We start from the raw sequence: 17,202 nt of genomic DNA, 5'->3' as shown, positions 1-17,202 counted from the left end.
CTGAAAAATAAAAATAAAAATGTATACTCTAAGTTAGAGAATTGTATATACTACCAAGTTGTTGAATATTGTGCATAGTGGTATTTATAGATTTTTGACCACCATATCTCTGAAAGAAGATTAGAAAATTCTTACATGCACATGAATACACACTTATATATATATATATATATATATAAAAATAAATGACTCAATGTTTTGCAAAGTCTAATGACTTGAAGGCAAACTCAGTGACTCAACTCTAGAAGGATGAATGAACCCGTAAAACATCCTAGGTTGGTGAGCGACTGGATGAAAGTGATCACGCCACTACCCAGGTAAGCAATATCGAGAAACTGCCACTATACCCGTCATGGATTGATACCCGCACTTTACAGAAGTGTGGTATTTGAAACTGATCAATCGAATTTGGCCGAGAACCGACTGTAAGGCGGTAAAATCTCTTCCTTTCACGTGGTCGTCGGCTCTAATGGCGTTGTCCTATCTTAGGGGCCGGGCTGGGCTGGGCCGGGGCCGGCGCACCCGGCCCCGCGTCGTCTCCTTCTTCTCTCCCGCCACTGGGGCCATAGAGATCCCTGATCAGCGTTCATCGGAAACTCTGTTTTCTTCCTGCGAGGAGGAGCCCATGCATGAATGTCCACTCTCGATCGGTGGATCGATCGGCCCCTCTGACGTAAATGCGGCGTCGGTCTCCCGCCGCGAGGATATCCCGGAATCGCTGGTATTGATGAACATCGCCGGAACTTGAAGTGGCGGACGTTTTTCAGGGTGTTTGGCCTCGGCTTGGCGATCCACGAAGGTCTTTACCGGTCCGGACCTCTGTATTTTTGAGAATTTGTTCTGTGGTTTGTGTGGTGAGTGTTTGGGAAGGGACTTTACTGGCCTGAAGATTGAGTGCAGCCTGGATTCTTGACAATTATTTGAATGCCTTAATTCTTAAATTTATGGCAACCTAAAATCCAGCGTCGTGGTGTAGCTTGCGTAGTGCCGGCGACGTCTTTCAGGATTGCTGTGTTGTTTGGAATTCTTGAGGTCGTATTAGTGTTTGTCGGATCTTCTAATTTGTTTGGGACACCCCCAAGACCTATAATTGTGTGGCCGCGTCCGGATGGCTGAGACTTGATTTGTGTTATCTCCTGCTTTTGTTCCACAATATGCTCTTGACGATTCTTCCTCCCCTGTGATTGCATTGTTCAGGAAGTGTTGAAGCCTTGTATAGAGGTTACCGTCAAGTGCAGCTGGATAGCGCGCAACCGAACTTACGATCAGAATGGTATGCTGCCATGTTCATACGTGCATTACCTCTGTTGCTGAAGCGTCCTCGATTATGGTTTATTCCCCGCGAAATGTGCTAGTTATTTGGTTTTCGTGGCAACCGCCTGCTGCTACTTTTATCTTGATTGGGTTCACCATGGAAAAACAGCTGTGGTACTCTGCCTACTAGGAACATGTGCTAACTTGCGGATGCTGTCATCATTGGAACGTAGCTGTATATTCAAGCATGTCGTACCCTTGATTCTGGCAGGTACCTACACTGCCGCTATCTGGACTGATAATTTCCCAATATCATGAGAGAATCGTCGTGAAATTGGTGTACAACTCTGGCCTTTAGGAACACTGGCATTTACATTTGGCGGTTGAAGCTTTCATAAAGACCTTTATTTCTGTTAGCTGGAATAAATGGCACTCAATCCTGATGCATGCACAACATCATGGTGCATCTGTGAGGACCGCTGAAATGCGAAGTGTCAAGAGTGCGAGAGGAGCATCCTCGTGGTGGTAGGACAGTACTTTGTACTGCTTGGGGATTAGGAGAATAGCTAGCGGTGGCTTTTGGTGGCCCTTGTGAGGGAGTTCCGGAGTCAAGTAGACCAAAGACGTGATCGAGCAAAATTCCTGTCTTCTTCCGTTTTCTTTTCAGTTTCTCAGCGAAACTATCATAATGTACAAGCTACATTACCAATTGGGAGGAATGATTACTAAATTTTTTTCGAAAGCTTTGGGGTGATCTTTTGCATATGACGTGTAAAAGAGGCTTCGCAAGGCCAGCCATAATTGTTTGCATCCCATCATTTTGCGGACCTTCTTTACTTGGCGTGATTTATAATTTTATAATTTTATAAGTTTAGTCTTTAGGGAGACAATTCAACCTGGCTGGTGCCTTTTGCTTCCTTTGATGCTGCGAGGAAGACACTTTATGCATGGATTGATATGCAATTATAGTGTCTTTGGTGTAGGTTCCTACATGTGCGTATTGTTTCGCTTTTGGTGACTACGAGCATTTTAGATCCAATTTTTCATTCAGTACGGGTATATATTTTGATGGACATGTTCCAGGTAGACTGGTCATGAAGCCCTGCGCTCGAGCGCCATGGCTCCTCGCGTGCCTCCACCAAATGAGGAATATCGAGCTCTTGTGGACAAAGCATATGACAAGTTTGCAAGGCTACGAGAATTCCCTGCTTACGGTCGCAACAAATGGGATTTCTACTTTCACAAAACTTTCCAGGTTCCATCGCAATACTTATCATTATGCAGGCTTCTATTTTGTCCTGAAGATCATTTATCATTCAAGTATTTGAATGTTCTGTATTTGAGGGCGCTTGTCTGACCACATACCTGACCAGAATCTTGCGGGATCTCATCGTCAACATAAAGCACTGCTTTTCTCATCTGATTGGAAAGACATGTTCTGCCTTTTTGAATCCCCTTCTGGTGTAGCTTGTGATAACTGGGATGTGCAGTAGGTGTCGCAAGCTAATTCGATATAGGCCCAAATTTCTAGATATGTTAAAGCAGCATTTGACTCAACTGTTGGAAATTGGTGAGATGCAGGTCTACTCGAAGCTTTGGAAGTTTCAACAAGAGAATCGGGCGAAGTTGGTGGAGATGGGGCTGAAACGTTGGGAAATTGGAGAAATTGCATCTCGAATAGGACAGTTGTACTACAACTACTATCTTCGCACCAGTGACTCCAAATTCCTAACAGAATCGTTCATATTCTACGAAGCCATTTTCAGCCGAGAATACTTTAAAGAGTATGACAAAGATGTTGCGGTGGCTAACAAACAACTTCGATACACTGCTCGCTTTATCGTCATTTGTCTTCTACTCAACCGCAAGGAGACTGTTCAACTTCTTGTGCGCCAATTTCGGTCACTTGTGGATGAATACACTCGCACTTTTAATGAGGTTAGTAAGTTCTGAAACAGAGTGGTTTCCTTCTACTTTGCAATTTTGTGCCTCCAATTACAATGTCGTTTGTTTCTCGCCTGTAATACTTTACCATGTTATGTGCAAAATAGCTTACAAGATCCATAAATGAGTTTTTTCTTATTTTGAAGCGTTACTGAGTAGAGCGTTTATAGCGTCACCTTTGTGGATGACATTACGAATATAGCTGGGGACATCCTATCAGGGTGCAGATGCCAAGGATTGGAAGGTAGTCGTTCAGGAGATTCTCCGGTTTATGAGAGCGGATTCTGCCTGTGACACAAGCAGGCCTTTAAGATATTGTCTTGTCTATGATCCCCATCCGTCCACATTTTCTCAGTTCCAGAAAATTGAAGTAAAGAAGCCTTTGCACCTGGAGGATGCAATTCTTGCAAGTTATTATCATAACGAGGTTATGATTCGCTTTAACTATGGTCCACTTTGTCAGCTAGCCAGTATTGATTTAAAGATTAGGGTCTAATGTATATCTTTAAAATAAGTAAGAATATTCTGTGAAGCCACAAGTTAGTCTCAATTTCTCTCCAGAGATGTCGATTGACATTGTTAATTACATTAACCTTGTACTTAGGGAGGCAGCTTTGTGAAAATGCAGATTAAATTCAGTGAGTTAACGCTGGATACATTCAGAATGCTACAAGCTATTGAATGGGAGCCAAGTGGACTGCTGTTTAAAATGCGTACTGATTCATCCATGGGTTCTGGCGGAATTGGAGTGTCGGATGAGATCCCTGACCCTAGTTTGCCACCAAACCCTCACAAATACATTCTTTACCGACCTACAGTACCAGATTTGCTTCTGGTGGGTTTCAAGTTTTTCATTTTTGTCATCAAATATTGTAAAATATAATCAGTATCTTCAAGCACATGGGTTCTTTTTGTGAGCTGCACTGCTTTGAAGAAGGACAATCCCATCTGTTGCGATTGAATGTGAAACCTCATTTCTTGTAATTTCTTGGCTAGTTCAGATCTCAATGTTTCGTCGTGCTTCCTGATGCCAGGTTTTGGCAACAGCTTGTGACGAGCTTTCTTCTGATGGGATTGTCCTTCTTTATATTTCGGCCTCTGGTGAGTGGAGCTCTGAATTTGGCCACTTTTTTGTGGTTTGAGCTGTGAACAGAATCGAACTTTTAATCGAACTTTGTCCAAGTCTTACCCTGTCCTTGTTCGTTGGTGATTGTAGGAAGGTCCGGTCGTAGTCTGTCGACTAGCTTGTCTTCTCAAAATTTGGGAGGAGCTCTTCAATCTTCGAAGAAGCGAGTCGTTTCTCTGACTCCTACTTTGAATTTGAGGAATATAAACATAAATGTTGCACAGACTGGAATAATTGATTATACTGAGATGGCAAAGATGGATAATTCCGACGAAAACTCACCGACCACATCTCCTGGTATGAAGGATGCACCAGCGACACATTCATCACCAGAGCAACCAGGAAGCGGAACTTCTGGGTTATGGCTTGGATCCAAGAGAAGTTCAGGCAGGATCTTTTTCTTCGCTTCTAAATTTATAATGTTACTTTTGGTTTGCACATGATGAGTAAATCGACTTGTGGCTGAAAAGGGTTATCACATCTCAGTGTTTTTCTCTGTATAGGTCTCAACCTTCTTTATCCAAGTGACATCCTCCCGTTCACACGTCGACCTCTGTTTATCATAGTAGACAGCGACAGTAGCTTCATATTTGAGGTAATTTTACAACAATCTTCATCTCCTGGTCTTGAATACTCAGTGCACAGCCAATCGGATGTTGACTCTTTTTCAGGAAAATAATATGCTTACTTTTGTGTAACTGGTGAAAAATTTCCATCCTTTGCAGTCTATTAGTGGAGAAGAAAGAGGAGAACAAGCAATACTACTGCTTTCTCCTAGCATGCAGCCTTGGGAAGATAAAGGTTTATCCTCGACGTCTTCTTCGTCGTCATCTAACCGAAGCGGCAATATTTTTACTTTCTTTCTAACTGCTCCACTCCTTGCATTCTGCCAAGTTTTCGGGACTTCTGGCAAGAACATGCCAAAGGTAATTAAGCTCTGCTGTAACCGCGATCCGGTATACACGTTCTGCTCTTTATTTCTGTTTTCGTTCGAGAACTTCGTCAGATTCACCAGCTTATGGTTTCTTATTGATTAGAGTCCAACTCTAGCGCAAGTATAATGTTGGGTAATGTGTAAAGCAAATCCAATGTGCAGGGAAATTATGAGCAGACCGAAAAGCTTCTTGCCACACTGATTGCAGAATGGGGCAACGCCTTGGACTCGATGCGTCTTGATCCTGTTTGGGCCAGGGTACTGGGAGATCCATTTCTGCGTCAATTAACTTGCAGGTATGATCTCTCTGTGGTTCGTTTTAAGTTCCTCTTCCACTGTAATGCCTACTGTAATGACGGGATCACTGTTAGCTATGTCCAGGAATTTGATCTTGTTGAGTTTCTCGTTTTTCAGGTTCATATTCTGCCGCGCAGTGTTTGGTCTCCATTCAAAGTACCGAGACAAGCCTGAATACTTGCCTCGTTGCAATCCGCCTCTACCAGATGAGCTCCTTCCGACGTCCAAAGTGGTGGAGATGGTGGTGTATCTGTTAGCAACTAGGTTTGGGGTTTCTGATCAATTCGACTCCAGACCAAGCACCGCCAAAAAAGCTGATGGTTTGAATGGATCATTCAAAGATGAGACTACAACTGGTGAAGACTTTTCTGCAGGTGAGGCGAGCGAGGAAGAACCTTCTGACGACAGGTTTCTTCTGAAGCCATCTTCCTTGCATTACTGAGTTACACGTTGTTACATAAGTGGTAGCTGGGTTTGAATTCTTAGTGCTCGACTTAACATTGTCAGCTGTAGCTAAGACATCGAGTTATTCTCTTCCCGCCACACGTAATTTGATTTGTGGATTCGGGCTCCCTCCATTGTTTTTAGATGAATAGCGTAGTCTCTTGTAGATGAATTCTGCTTCCATTGGAATTTGAGCAGATCGTGTGACTCGGATTGTTTGCCTTGCTTGGAATACAGTTGGTATTCTTTTAATGGCGATTTCAGTAATAGTACTGTTTGTGTAAGTGAGTTGTACAGGCACTGGTTAGCGTCATCTGAAGCTTTGGGTACCATGACAAGGAATCGCAAATACTGGACCTGAACTTGAGAAGTTCCGCGTAGAGTGTAAGTTCATGATATGTAATGAGTATTTGAAAACATTATTTTTGTGCAGTTTATTTAGAACAATGTTTAATCCTAATTTTTTAGTAAGCGATTCGCTTATACAGTTGCCTCAAATACATCTGTTTCCTTAATGTTACCCTGCTTCTTTATCAAGCGCTCCTTGATTTTCTCTGCAGATTCCAGAGGTTTGAAACTTTAATAGTAGACAAGTTCTGTCCACTCGACGAATCTTTCTTCGAACTGGATATTCTCATATATTATGCAAACTTATTGTGGACTTTTTTTTCCCTCAAATGACAGTGATCGCGGTTACTGGCACATGTTCGTGACAATGAAGTTATAAAATCAATTCATAATCCTATTTGTACTCTAGGTCAGCAGATCATATTTAGACCAATCAAATTGGAGATTGACCTGGCAAGGAGCAGACTTTCTAAAAATGCTGAGTCTATGGGTCAACCCAATCATTTTGGTGTTGGTGGCATCGTGTGCTCCGTTTTCAGAAAGAAATTCAAACAAAGTGGATGAAGAGGAATCTTCTCCAAACATTGGTGATGGCCATGGCAATTCAAAACACTCAAAAGTGTTGATACTAATATTCCCCTTGTTCCATGATATCATTTGTTTTGATTGTTGCCTTATGCACTGGAACCTATAGGGGACAGGCTATGGAATTCGTAATGTTATTGTCAGATGTTTAAGGAGCTTTGGGTGAATCGACTTCCAAGTTGCGGGAAAGTGGAAACTCTAGAACAGCAGAGATTAATATTTGCAAATTAATCTTGAATGTCTTTAAAAGTAATAAAATGATGGTTGCATAAAATATGAATGGCGCTTCTAGGTTCAATTATTGATGCCTTCATTGTCATTGCTAATCATCGAATTTTTTAACTCATTCTTATAGTTCATTTTTATGTAGCATAATTTCACTTCAAGTCTTGTCGGGTGTTCATGCTAAAAATATAAAACATATCGAGTGCTTGCATATCCTTTACAATAATTATTTATTTACTTAAAAACTACTCTCCAAAAACAGAAATTGTAGATAATTTGAAATATATTTGGAAGTTAAAGTGATCAGAAAAAAAAATTGTCCAACCTCTGAAGTATTTAATCACTTTTTTTTTAATTTTATAAAAAATCTCTCTCTCTCTCTCTCTCTCTCTCTCTCTATATATATATATATATATATCTAATATTTTACTAATTCACATTATTCCTGTAATCTCACATGACATTGCACTACACAACTTGAAAACTCTTCTTCTTGTAACTATTGTTATATTATGGAAGTCATGTTTATATATATATCACACACGCACAGACACACATATGCGTTTCAGATTTAATGTATCCCTGCACACCCCATTCCTTAAAACGCCAAAACACTCAGTAAACCCTTCATGTGTCGCTTGTTTGTGCAACGCCTTTCTATTTTTACCACAATAAAAATGATTCCCGCAGCATACAAACACACATCAATGCATGAAAACAAACGTTAATTCCCCATGAAGGGAGACCCGGACACTAAATTTAGCCATTGGAGGACGCAAGGGGGCAGAGCACGCCCAAGCAAAGAGATTTGAAATTTGAATAGGGCCCTCCCTCGAGAGGCCCAGGCCTGCCTGAGCTAGTGGTAGAACCAAAAGCACCTACCTACTAAAGCACATACACACTCTTAACCAGGAATTTGAATTAGCGGAGGAGGAGGGTGGGGGAGTAGGACTGGGCCTGGCCTCGTGCGCTGCTCCCTCTTCCTCCTCCCATTGTTTGTGCCATTCTGCACAATCCTCGCTTTCTCTCCTCTTCCCTCCTTCCTCTCTTTCCCTCTCTTCCTCGGGTGTCTTGTATTGTTTTGGCCATTGCCGTGTGGGATTGTGTCTTCTTCTGTGCTGGGAGTTGTGTTGGTGAGTAGTGGAGGGTGGTGTGCAACAGAGACTCGGAGTGGAGGAAGAGGAAAAGGAAGAAGAAGAGGAAGAAAGACCGAGTGGGTTAGAGAGAGTATTATTATGTACAAGCACCGTGCTTACTTACCGCGTGGGGTTCACTCGTCGTCGTCCTTCGCAAACCCAGCCAGCCCTCACACGTCTGTCTGCCCCGCTTCTTCTTAGTCTGCTGTGTCTCTTCCCGCTCTCTCACCTTTCTAGGGTTTCATTACGCCTTTGCTCTGGGATCCGGGCACGGGACGAGACAGGAGGAGACGGGACGGGAGGAGAGGAGAGGAGAGGAGACTCGAGGGGGAGTTTTGACGGGGGCGTTGTGCGGCGAGGGCGGTGCGGTGGAGCTTGTAGTCGTGTCGGGGAGCTCAAGTTTTGAGACCGCAATTGCGCGGGTTCGGGTGTGGATGAGTGATGGTGGGAGCTTAAGGGATGCGGTTCGTGGTGGTTTCCCGCGAGCGCGTGCGGTCGCTTGTAAGGGACCACTTGAGGTAGGGAAATTTAGTGGATACTGAAGCTGTTTTGGCGTTTTCCTCGGGAGAGGTTTCGGAGCGTTTTTTCGAGGGCGTTAGGAGAATATGGCTGCCGTTAGAGGTGCATTCGGTTAAGTGGTGCTCATTGGTGGTGCAGCATTTATCGGAGGGGGGAGATTCTTTTGGTGGAGATATATTCGGTGTTTTCAGCGGGAGAAATGTTGGTCTGGATGGTGGAGGTAGTTTGGGTGAGACTGGGGCGTTGAGGCTGATAGCATATGCAGTTGATCTTGAGGATCAGGTGGAAGGGGGCACACAGTGCAGCGGCGAGCCAAATCATGAGTTTGAAAGGAGAGGAAAACGAATAAGGAAGGGTTTCGAGTTAGATGCGGAGAAGGGACTTGGTCTTGAAGTTTCTTTTCTTAATCTGCTTGGAAGGTTTGAGGCGGACCGTGATCGACGTTTTGGGTTTGCTCGAAAGTAGTGGATGCAATATTGCTGGCGGTTACGCCCCGATCTCTGGGAGGTCCTTGCGTTTAAATATGACCTCACATTTTCACAGCTGCTGTCCTACATTATCGTCGTTGGCACGTTATTCTTGCTGGAAAAAGATTCAGATAAAGAGAATGCCTGGGCTCATTGTATGACAATGTAAATATAAATCAGTTCAAGTTTTCATGGATTTCAGCATCATCGTAGAAGATTGAATACCGCTACGTAACTGGTATGACTAAATGTCTCTGTCACTGACTACCCTATAGAAGCTTAAACATCCTTCCTTGTTTTCCATCAGTCTTCTCTAATGTACTGGTGGTTTGAAGTTTAAAATCATAGAGGATGAGTACCCCATTGGATGCCTCTCTGGAAACTCCCACACGCAGGTATCCAAAGCGATTGAAAGCTGGCAGTCCACTGCCTCCTCCACAACCGCCTCCAGTGAAGAGTGAAAAAAGGAAAAGAAGAGTTTCTAAACCTCTGGAACCGACACTGGAATCGGAACCTGTGCTGAAACTTGAGCCAGAACTTGAAGCACTGAAACTTGAGCCGAAACTAGAACCTATACTGGAACCGAAACTCGAGCCGAAACCTGAATTTGTACCCAGTTCGCCGCAGCCTCCTGCGGTCCAAAGTAACGGTGCTGAACTATGCTCATTACCGAGCGCAGACTCTTGTGAAAGAACCGACCCCCTCGCAGCCGGCTGCTTAGTGTCAGAGTTGCCTCAATCGTCTTCTACTCTGAAAGATGTGCCTGCTGCATCTCTTGCCGACCTGTTTTCTGTTTACAGCTATCTTAGGAGCTTCAGCCGTTTGCTGTTTTTGAGTCCATTCTCCCTGGAAAAATTTGTGACTGCGCTATGTGCCGGACGTGGAGATGGGCTTTTGGACAGTGTGCATCTCAGTCTACTGGAAGCTGTAAAGCGGCATAATTTGTCGACGGAGTCATCTTCATTTTTCGGGTAGGTCTCCTTAATTTCATGTAGCATATTTTCTTCTCAAAGGTTTGCGCAGTGTTTGTTCCCATTCGAACCGATAAAGTTCACTATTTTGGTAGTTCTGTGGCCATTGAGAGCATCCTTTTGTAGTGAACTTGCATTCCTTTCTATTCCTGAGATTATGGGTTACCTTCTTCTACCTCCCATTCACGAATTGGTTTACCCAATTATATTGCATGAATGCCAATGTAAAGGGATTTGTTATAATTTCTCACGGGGTTTTGATTATGCCTTCGGTTGTCGCAGGGATCTTAATTGGGACCTTTTAGATTTGATTACCTGGCCAGTTTACTTATGTTCGTTTTTAAGAACGCAAGGGTACAGCAAACTCCGGAAGCATAGCCTTGTGAAGGCTGGTTTAGGAAGAGGTGAGTACCAGAAACAAGTTCCAGTGGCTGAGAAATTGGCTATCTTAAGCTTCCTATGTGATCATGCAATACAGAATGAAGAGAGTCGGAAAGAAGTTAGCGTGCGACTTATGGCTGCTCATCAAGCTCTTATTGAGCACTCAAATCAAAGATCTGGAGAGGGAGATTCTGATTGGAGACCTCAGGATGCACGACATGATAGCAGGGGCCAAGAAACACCGCTTCTCAGGAAGGTTAGCGATAAACTGCTGAAAGACACAGAGAGAGGTGAATGGAGCAAGGAGGTGCAGCGTGCTGCGACAGCCCTTGGAGGAGACGGTAACAGTAATGATTGCATGCTATGTGGCATGGACGGTGTCTTGCTTTGTTGTGATGCCTGCCCAGCTGCCTATCATTCACGATGTGTTGGTGTTACCAAGGGGAAGCTTGGGTCGGGGGATTGGTTTTGTCCAGAATGTCGCTTTCCCTGTACAGGGATACCATACGCGAAGCGTTTGCAAGGAGGGGTGCTTTTGGGTATTGGCCCAAAGGAGCGTCTCTTCCTCTCAACATGTGACCACCTCTTGGTGTACGCTCCTTACCTCCATTACTAGCTTGTATTGCACATGCGGTCTTTTGTAGGTTGGATCTTTCCTGTTGAACTACCTGGGATCTTTAGTTATCAGTTATGGATTGACAGTTGGTGTTGCGAATTATGTTGGTTACTCTAGTCGGTAGGCTCTTAACAGGTTGTGATTAGTGAATAGAAATTCAGGGTCCTATCTCATTAACGCATTCTCGAACATTGGTTGTAGTGTCAATGCTCTTCAAGCGTGACCAACAATCTAATTCGTAATTTTGATTCAGTGCGTTTACTCTCAATGTCGGGCCATTTCCATTTTTTTAAAACATTACTTGCTTTATGCAATTGACAAGGCTCGAAATTAGTGCGGCCTATTAAATTATAATCATCTTAGTATCATAGTTCTGAGTTATCGTGCATCTTGTGATTACGTTAATGGGAGTCCTAAACTACTGCCTGGATTTATGCTACCCGACTTGAAGACTTTTCGAGCATGCTTGTGCTAGTTTCTTCAGGATGCTCTCATGGTTCTGTTTTTAGTATATATATAAATACACGGAAGGGGGGTGGGTTGGGGTTTGGGGTCGTGTCTACGTGTGCATCACTGCCACTGCTGTAGCTGCACTAATTTTAGTCATCAATCCGTGTTATCACCGGCACCTGCCTGTGTTTTCCTAAGGTTCAATCCTTGTATTGTGTCTCTGTGGGGTGAGTTGTTTCGTAAGTTGTTAGCATGTTGCTTTCAAATATTTTTTCAATGAACATTCCGAAGTAATTTAGTGACTAAAGTAAGTGTCGCACGCGAAAAAAGCTTCTGCTTTTTTTTAATTCCAGTTTCCATGAATCTTGTCCTGCAGGACTGAGGTAGGTGAGAAAGAAACGAGGTATTGGTATTATGGGATTGCGGAGTTGTCTTCAGTATTGAAGTTCTTGCAAACTTCTGGTCATGGATACTTCGAATTGCAACACAGCATTCGACGGCATTGGGGAATAGACTGCATTGCTAATCCAGAAATCGGCTCTGTGGAGGACCTAAAGGGCTCAAATGAGAAGTTTTTCTGCAGCCCTCTAAGGGCTCCCTTACCCAGATCCAGCGCAAAGAAAAGGAAATCAGAGAACAATGTTGGAAACGATGATCTGGTGCTGCTGGATTCTGCCTCGAATCAGACTCCCAAATCTGAAGGAAAATCCAGGACATCTAAAACGCTGGTGAACCCTGGCCCGTATGTGAATCACTATGCTCACGGTGATGCTGTTGCGACAGCAGCTGACACTTTAGCAGCCTGGCAGGGTGGGGGTGACCCGGCTTGGGTTCCTGGTACCCGTGCTCGAGGGACAGACGCAAACGAGCAAGTGAAAGCATTTACCCTCACGCTATCAGCATTTACATGGCCAAGTACTAGGAAACCTTTCAGTGAGAAGTGTGGATGGTGCGGACTGTGCTCTTCCAATTCTCGAGGTTGTCTGTTGGTTCAAACACAGCTACAGGTCAGCCGCTACGTGGATGATCTTAAACCATTAAAGATTTCGAAGGGACCGCGTCATTTGGGAACTGTGGCTGCGTATGTGTTGCATTTGGAAGAAACTCTTCATCCACTTTTAGAAGGCTGGCCGTGGGACTCTCCGTTGCAGCGCCAGCGTTGGCGGTCACGCGTGGAGAAAAGTCCATCTGTCTCTGTCATTCGAAAGGCGCTTTTGCAGGCAAGGATCCCTTTGCGATCTGAGACTTTTCTCATGCAAAGATTGCGCAGTTCAACCTGCTTCTCTAATTTTTAACGTTTTCCTGCAACACTGCTTTGTTCTATTGACCAAAATTAATGCTTGTCAGACTAATGTGGTTTTGTCTCTATTGACTCGAAATGCAGTTGGAGGCTGCTTTGCGACCAATTGCTATCTCAACAGACTGGGTTAAGCACCCAGACATTGCTCCATTGCTGTGGCCAGCTTGCATGGTTAAGAGACAATCTCTCCCCTGGTCACATCATAGTGAGGTTCCTCCAACTAGACAATGTGGTGCTCAATGGTGGCGAGGTGGCAAAGTAGCTCGTTTAATATGTGGCTGGGAAGCTCTTCCACGAGAAAACTTAAAGCAAGCTGCTCGTAAAGGTTAGTGAGTAACCACCTTTTACAGGTTTTCTGTTGTACCTTTTCTGATCCCTCATCGTACAATTTTTTGTTCTCCGTTTTCTGCTTTCTCTATTTCTTCCTTTTCAACCTATTTATATCTATGTTTGTTGAATCATTTAGTTTTTTCTCCTCTCTTTCTCTTCTTGCAGTTATCAGTTCCGTCTTAGTGGATGCACCTAAGCTTTGTTAAAATTGAGAGCACTGCCTATTTATACACCCTGCTGCTTATACGTATTGCCTGGTTCAGAATTGGTGCATCTGACAAATATAAGGCTACAGGGGGTGTGATCGCTATCTCTGGTCTCTTGTATAATGACACAAATGCTATCCCACAAAGGACAAAGCAAACTGCTTGGCGATCACGCGTGGAGACGGCGTCAAGTATTGCCGAGATTGGACTGCAGGTGACGAGCTCATGCCTTCAATTGAATTTTCATATTGGCTCCGATGAACTCTATTCTGTGTTGGTGCCCATGCTTGGGCATATCGAGGTCAAATGTTTTTAAGTATTCCAAATGATTAGATCACTAGGTCAAAGTATGTTTTCTAAGCACTTACTAACTTTACCCTGAACGTTACCAACTTCTCTCACACAGGTGCGGTACTTCGATTTGCAACTGAAGTGGAAAGAGCTTATGGCAGATCCTGGTGATATCGACACTCCGTTCATACATGAAAAATGTAAGGAAGATTGCGTCACGAAGTACTTGGTTGACATGACAAACGAAGAGATTGAAGCTGAAAAGCTTAACAAGGATAATCAGACTTCAAAGATGCAGATTGATTCAGAAGGAGAGAAGCAGATATGGAAGCCTGAGCAGCAGGTGCCTCTTTGTCAAATTAAATTGTATGAGAAGTTTTTTGGGGAGAAGTTTCGGAAACCCACCCCTGGAAAGAAAAAGAAGGTTGCAAACAAAGAGAAAGCATTAGGTCCATTAGAAAGGCGGACACTAAATGCTGTTTTGGATAAGCTCCTTGAAAAAATCAAGTTGGAGGATAGGAAACTCGAACTTGAAGCTAAGAAGCTACAAACTAGCAAATCTCCTTCTAGAAGAGCTGCGGAGAAGAGAACAGAAGCTTCCGCAGTCAGGTGTGCTGATTTTCTGCTGTAATGTATTGTGATATTTGATTTTAGCAGTTTAGAAATATGCATAGGTCTGATAAAAAATCTGCATCATAAGAATGAATTATCATCTTTCAAAACACTAAAGCAAAACCGTTTGAGAAATCTGTTGACAATCGTTGCTTACTGATGGCAGAGATCTTTCTTTAGAATTTGTCACATGAAATTCTGTTCATAAATCAGGACGACCACTATAGAGAGCTAGAAGATCTGCCAGATTCGAAATCTTGTATGGCGAATCTTGATGGGTCGTCTCAGATATTTCACAATTTACTGCAGAATAATAGTGACTTTCACTTAAGAATGTTTCTGATCTTATTCGTGATCGTTTGTGCTTACAGGCCACAATGCCAACGTTGCGCAGGTGAATTTTCTCACAATCACTCTTCATGGTCCTTAGTAAATTCCTTCGTATATTGTGTGCGATTTGGATACGTAATAATCAACCAGTTGTTCCTAGCTTAGGCTGTTATGCGTTGCAGCACAGAACCTCTGTTGTTTGTTCTTGCATCGTAACGGGATACTTGCATCACTCTTCCAAGTCTAATGTTTTTTTCTCAAACCTTCAACGATGGCTTCGTTGCCGAATTGACAGTGGTCGGGGGTTCACAGCTTTTAAAGTTTCGTTCATGGATATGTGCTATTAGCAGGCACAGCCTTGTCTAGCATAATCACTGAAGGGAAAGCTCATGGTTGTTTTCATGATTTCTGTGTTTTTGTTTTTGTGTGTTTTTTTTTTTTTTTTTTTTTTTGTGGCAGTTGTTTGTGATAAAGCAGACCTCTCCTCTGTGGACGGTATGCTGGTGTGTGGACAATGTTTGCAACAGAGCAATGGAAAGCGACTTCGAAAGCCGTCTGCCAAGGTCCTAGCTATGTTATCCAACGACGAGAGTGTGAAGGACGAAATCAGCCCAACCAAGGATGAAATTGGTAAGATGTTCACCAAGGAGGAGTCTCCTCCCTTGAAGCTGGAATGGAGTGGCACTTCACTCAGGAAATCTGGGCGCAAGAGGAAAAGAGTCAATCCAACGTTCGCGTGGAGTGATCCACATGATGGCTTAGATGATAGCTCTATCAAGACTGAAACTGGCAAGAAGCTAGCATGTCTTGACGCAGCAAGCTGCCGCTGACTGTTGTCATTTTAAATTCTGTTCTCTTGCAAGAAAACAGTATGGGCAATGGCGTGCCACTAATATGCTGCTGTTGCTTATGTGCATTAGCCTCAAGTTCGTACAAAGTCAGCATTCTTTGACAATTGATTGAACTCAGGATGATAAAGAGACTTCGTTATTTGAAGTTTTTTGAGTTCTCTGAGTGTTAGTTTTCGTTTTTGAGTTGGTTGATTCCCGCACTCTATTGTTTGGTTATCGCGAGTTGTTTCTGAAGCTTATGCTACAATCAACTCCATTGTCACAGTATTTTGACGTCTTTGATGATGTCCGATGTCACAACCATGATTCACTCGTTGAATGACTTAATCTCTGATTCTTGTTCGTACTGGATCATGATTTGATCCCTTTTTCAGCTCTGCTAAATCTGCTTCCTTTTTGTAGTCTAGGAACCTGTGTGACACCAAACACGGCTACATGTTATCTACCTATAATGTAACAGAATCCTTGTGGATTGTGGCATACATGGAGTTCCTCATTCTGGCGAATAGCTGGTTGTGGCAAACAGTTTCATGTGCTTTTGGTGTACAAAACACCAGTTTTATGACGTATGTTCCGGAATCCAGCATTGACGAGTACTCATTACGTTCTAGCATTCAGTGTGACGCAGTGGGTGCAACTTTGATTCTGATAGTGTTGTCCTGTAATCAAGTAAACTTCTGTGTATGGAACCAGACTGAACATCACATCAGAACATACAGAATTTTAACTATATATGTGTTGATTACTTTAGAAATTAAGAATAGAGTGGATTGTCTGAACGTTAGTATATCTAAAAAAGAAAGTGTGTTTTTGGGTGAATATTGCCTAAAAACTTAATTATGCATGTTTTTTTTGCATAGTAAATCTATTAAGTAACAAAATGTCAAATGCACGTCAAATGCAAATTTTAGGAAGCAATTAGTATGAATACTTAACATGTCTAGAATGCAAATGCATGACTCAAACATTAGATTTTAATTTATCTTTAGCAGTGATATGTTACAATACAATAATGGTTTTGAATGGCCTTTAAAAAACTGCATCGTTTATATGTTAGGTGGATGTTGACATTATAATGCTCCCTTTAAATTCAAAATTTAGATTCTAAATTTACAATGTAGAAAATGTGAATGAAGAAAAAAAATCCACACATAAAAGATCAAACACAAAATTAAACGTACAACTTTTTATTTTGATTAATTTGCAAATATCAATAATCAAAACTGTGAAACAAATCTTTTTATTATTTTTATCCATATACAGCAAAACAATGAATGACAAAAACATGTCTAAAAGTCACCTATATATGTCTTTGTTAACGTATGCATTCAATAATGCAATTACAAATCCATTTTGCACTTGACTTTTATTGAAGTATAGAGTTGATTCACTCGTGCTGATGTAATGAATCATAACTACTTTATTTTTACCAGAAACCCTAAAAACCTTGAAAAAGAAAAACCATAGAGTGTTTGAATATTAATATTTTTAAATAAATGAAGCAACCTACATCTTTCCACTTCATTCTGGAATTTCTGTAACCTAGCTGCTGGCAACTTTGAGACGCTATCTTAAACATCAAACA

General features: G+C 42.5%; 3 protein-coding genes across 18 annotated transcripts; all 3 read left to right on the top strand.

Moving 5' to 3' along the window:
- Positions 1 to 557: 557 nt before the first annotated feature.
- LOC112284223 (uncharacterized) lies at positions 558 to 7,206 on the top strand. Of its 16 annotated transcripts, none has more exons than XM_073535024.2 (15): positions 558 to 799; positions 1,198 to 1,273; positions 1,526 to 1,944; positions 2,338 to 2,509; positions 2,836 to 3,192; positions 3,401 to 3,625; positions 3,827 to 4,033; positions 4,233 to 4,299; positions 4,415 to 4,711; positions 4,828 to 4,919; positions 5,050 to 5,250; positions 5,421 to 5,554; positions 5,673 to 5,963; positions 6,285 to 6,383; positions 6,560 to 7,206. In XM_073535024.2, the coding sequence occupies exons 4-14, from the start codon at positions 2,372 to 2,374 to the stop codon at positions 6,358 to 6,360; spliced, it is 2,085 nt and encodes a 694-aa protein (XP_073391125.1). In that variant the 5' UTR covers positions 558 to 799; positions 1,198 to 1,273; positions 1,526 to 1,944; positions 2,338 to 2,371; the 3' UTR covers positions 6,361 to 6,383; positions 6,560 to 7,206. The 16 variants fall into 16 exon arrangements, 12 of the variants coding, with proteins under 12 accessions (XP_073391125.1, XP_090107855.1, XP_090107856.1 ...); XM_090251729.1 differs by lacking the exon at positions 1,526 to 1,944 and adding an exon at positions 1,424 to 1,525; XM_090251730.1 differs by lacking the exon at positions 1,526 to 1,944 and adding an exon at positions 1,424 to 1,525 and having other exon boundaries at positions 558 to 809.
- Positions 7,207 to 8,678: 1,472 nt separating this feature from the next.
- LOC141045610 (uncharacterized) lies at positions 8,679 to 9,475 on the top strand. Its single transcript, XM_073535315.2, has 2 exons — positions 8,679 to 8,811; positions 8,951 to 9,475. The coding sequence occupies exons 1-2, from the start codon at positions 8,728 to 8,730 to the stop codon at positions 9,275 to 9,277; spliced, it is 411 nt and encodes a 136-aa protein (XP_073391416.1). The 5' UTR covers positions 8,679 to 8,727; the 3' UTR covers positions 9,278 to 9,475.
- Positions 8,726 to 15,775, top strand: LOC112284222 (DDT domain-containing protein PTM). Its single transcript, XM_024523831.3, has 8 exons — positions 8,726 to 10,250; positions 10,533 to 11,222; positions 12,074 to 12,917; positions 13,082 to 13,322; positions 13,623 to 13,747; positions 13,940 to 14,433; positions 14,808 to 14,830; positions 15,226 to 15,775. The coding sequence occupies exons 1-8, from the start codon at positions 9,631 to 9,633 to the stop codon at positions 15,594 to 15,596; spliced, it is 3,408 nt and encodes a 1,135-aa protein (XP_024379599.1). The 5' UTR covers positions 8,726 to 9,630; the 3' UTR covers positions 15,597 to 15,775.
- The last annotated feature ends 1,427 nt before the right edge of the window (positions 15,776 to 17,202 follow it).

The sequence above is a fragment of the Physcomitrium patens genome, chromosome 7 (genome assembly GCF_059467195.1).
Source record: "Physcomitrium patens ecotype Gransden chromosome 7, ASM5946719v1, whole genome shotgun sequence".
Classification (NCBI taxonomy): domain Eukaryota; kingdom Viridiplantae; phylum Streptophyta; class Bryopsida; order Funariales; family Funariaceae; genus Physcomitrium; species Physcomitrium patens.
Note: the sequence above shows the minus strand (reverse complement) of the source record. Positions and strands in the feature narration are given on the sequence as shown.

Bases quoted from the DNA above. Each gene is read 5' to 3' on its own strand.
- LOC112284223 (XM_024523833.3), top strand. From the start codon at position 2,372: ATGGCTCCTCGCGTGCCTCCACCAAATGAGGAATATCGAGCTCTTGTG. The intron at 4,920-5,049 runs GTAATTTTACAA...CATCCTTTGCAG, and splicing joins ACAGTAGCTTCATATTTGAG to TCTATTAGTGGAGAAGAAAG. The intron at 5,964-6,284 runs GTTTCTTCTGAA...TGTTTGTGTAAG, and splicing joins GAAGAACCTTCTGACGACAG to TGAGTTGTACAGGCACTGGT.
- LOC141045610 (XM_073535315.2), top strand. From the start codon at position 8,728: ATGAGTGATGGTGGGAGCTTAAGGGATGCGGTTCGTGGTGGTTTCCCG. The intron at 8,812-8,950 runs GTAGGGAAATTT...TTGGTGGTGCAG, and splicing joins CTTGTAAGGGACCACTTGAG to CATTTATCGGAGGGGGGAGA.
- LOC112284222 (XM_024523831.3), top strand. From the start codon at position 9,631: ATGAGTACCCCATTGGATGCCTCTCTGGAAACTCCCACACGCAGGTAT. The intron at 11,223-12,073 runs GTACGCTCCTTA...CTTGTCCTGCAG, and splicing joins ACATGTGACCACCTCTTGGT to GACTGAGGTAGGTGAGAAAG. The intron at 13,748-13,939 runs GTGACGAGCTCA...TCTCTCACACAG, and splicing joins TTGCCGAGATTGGACTGCAG to GTGCGGTACTTCGATTTGCA.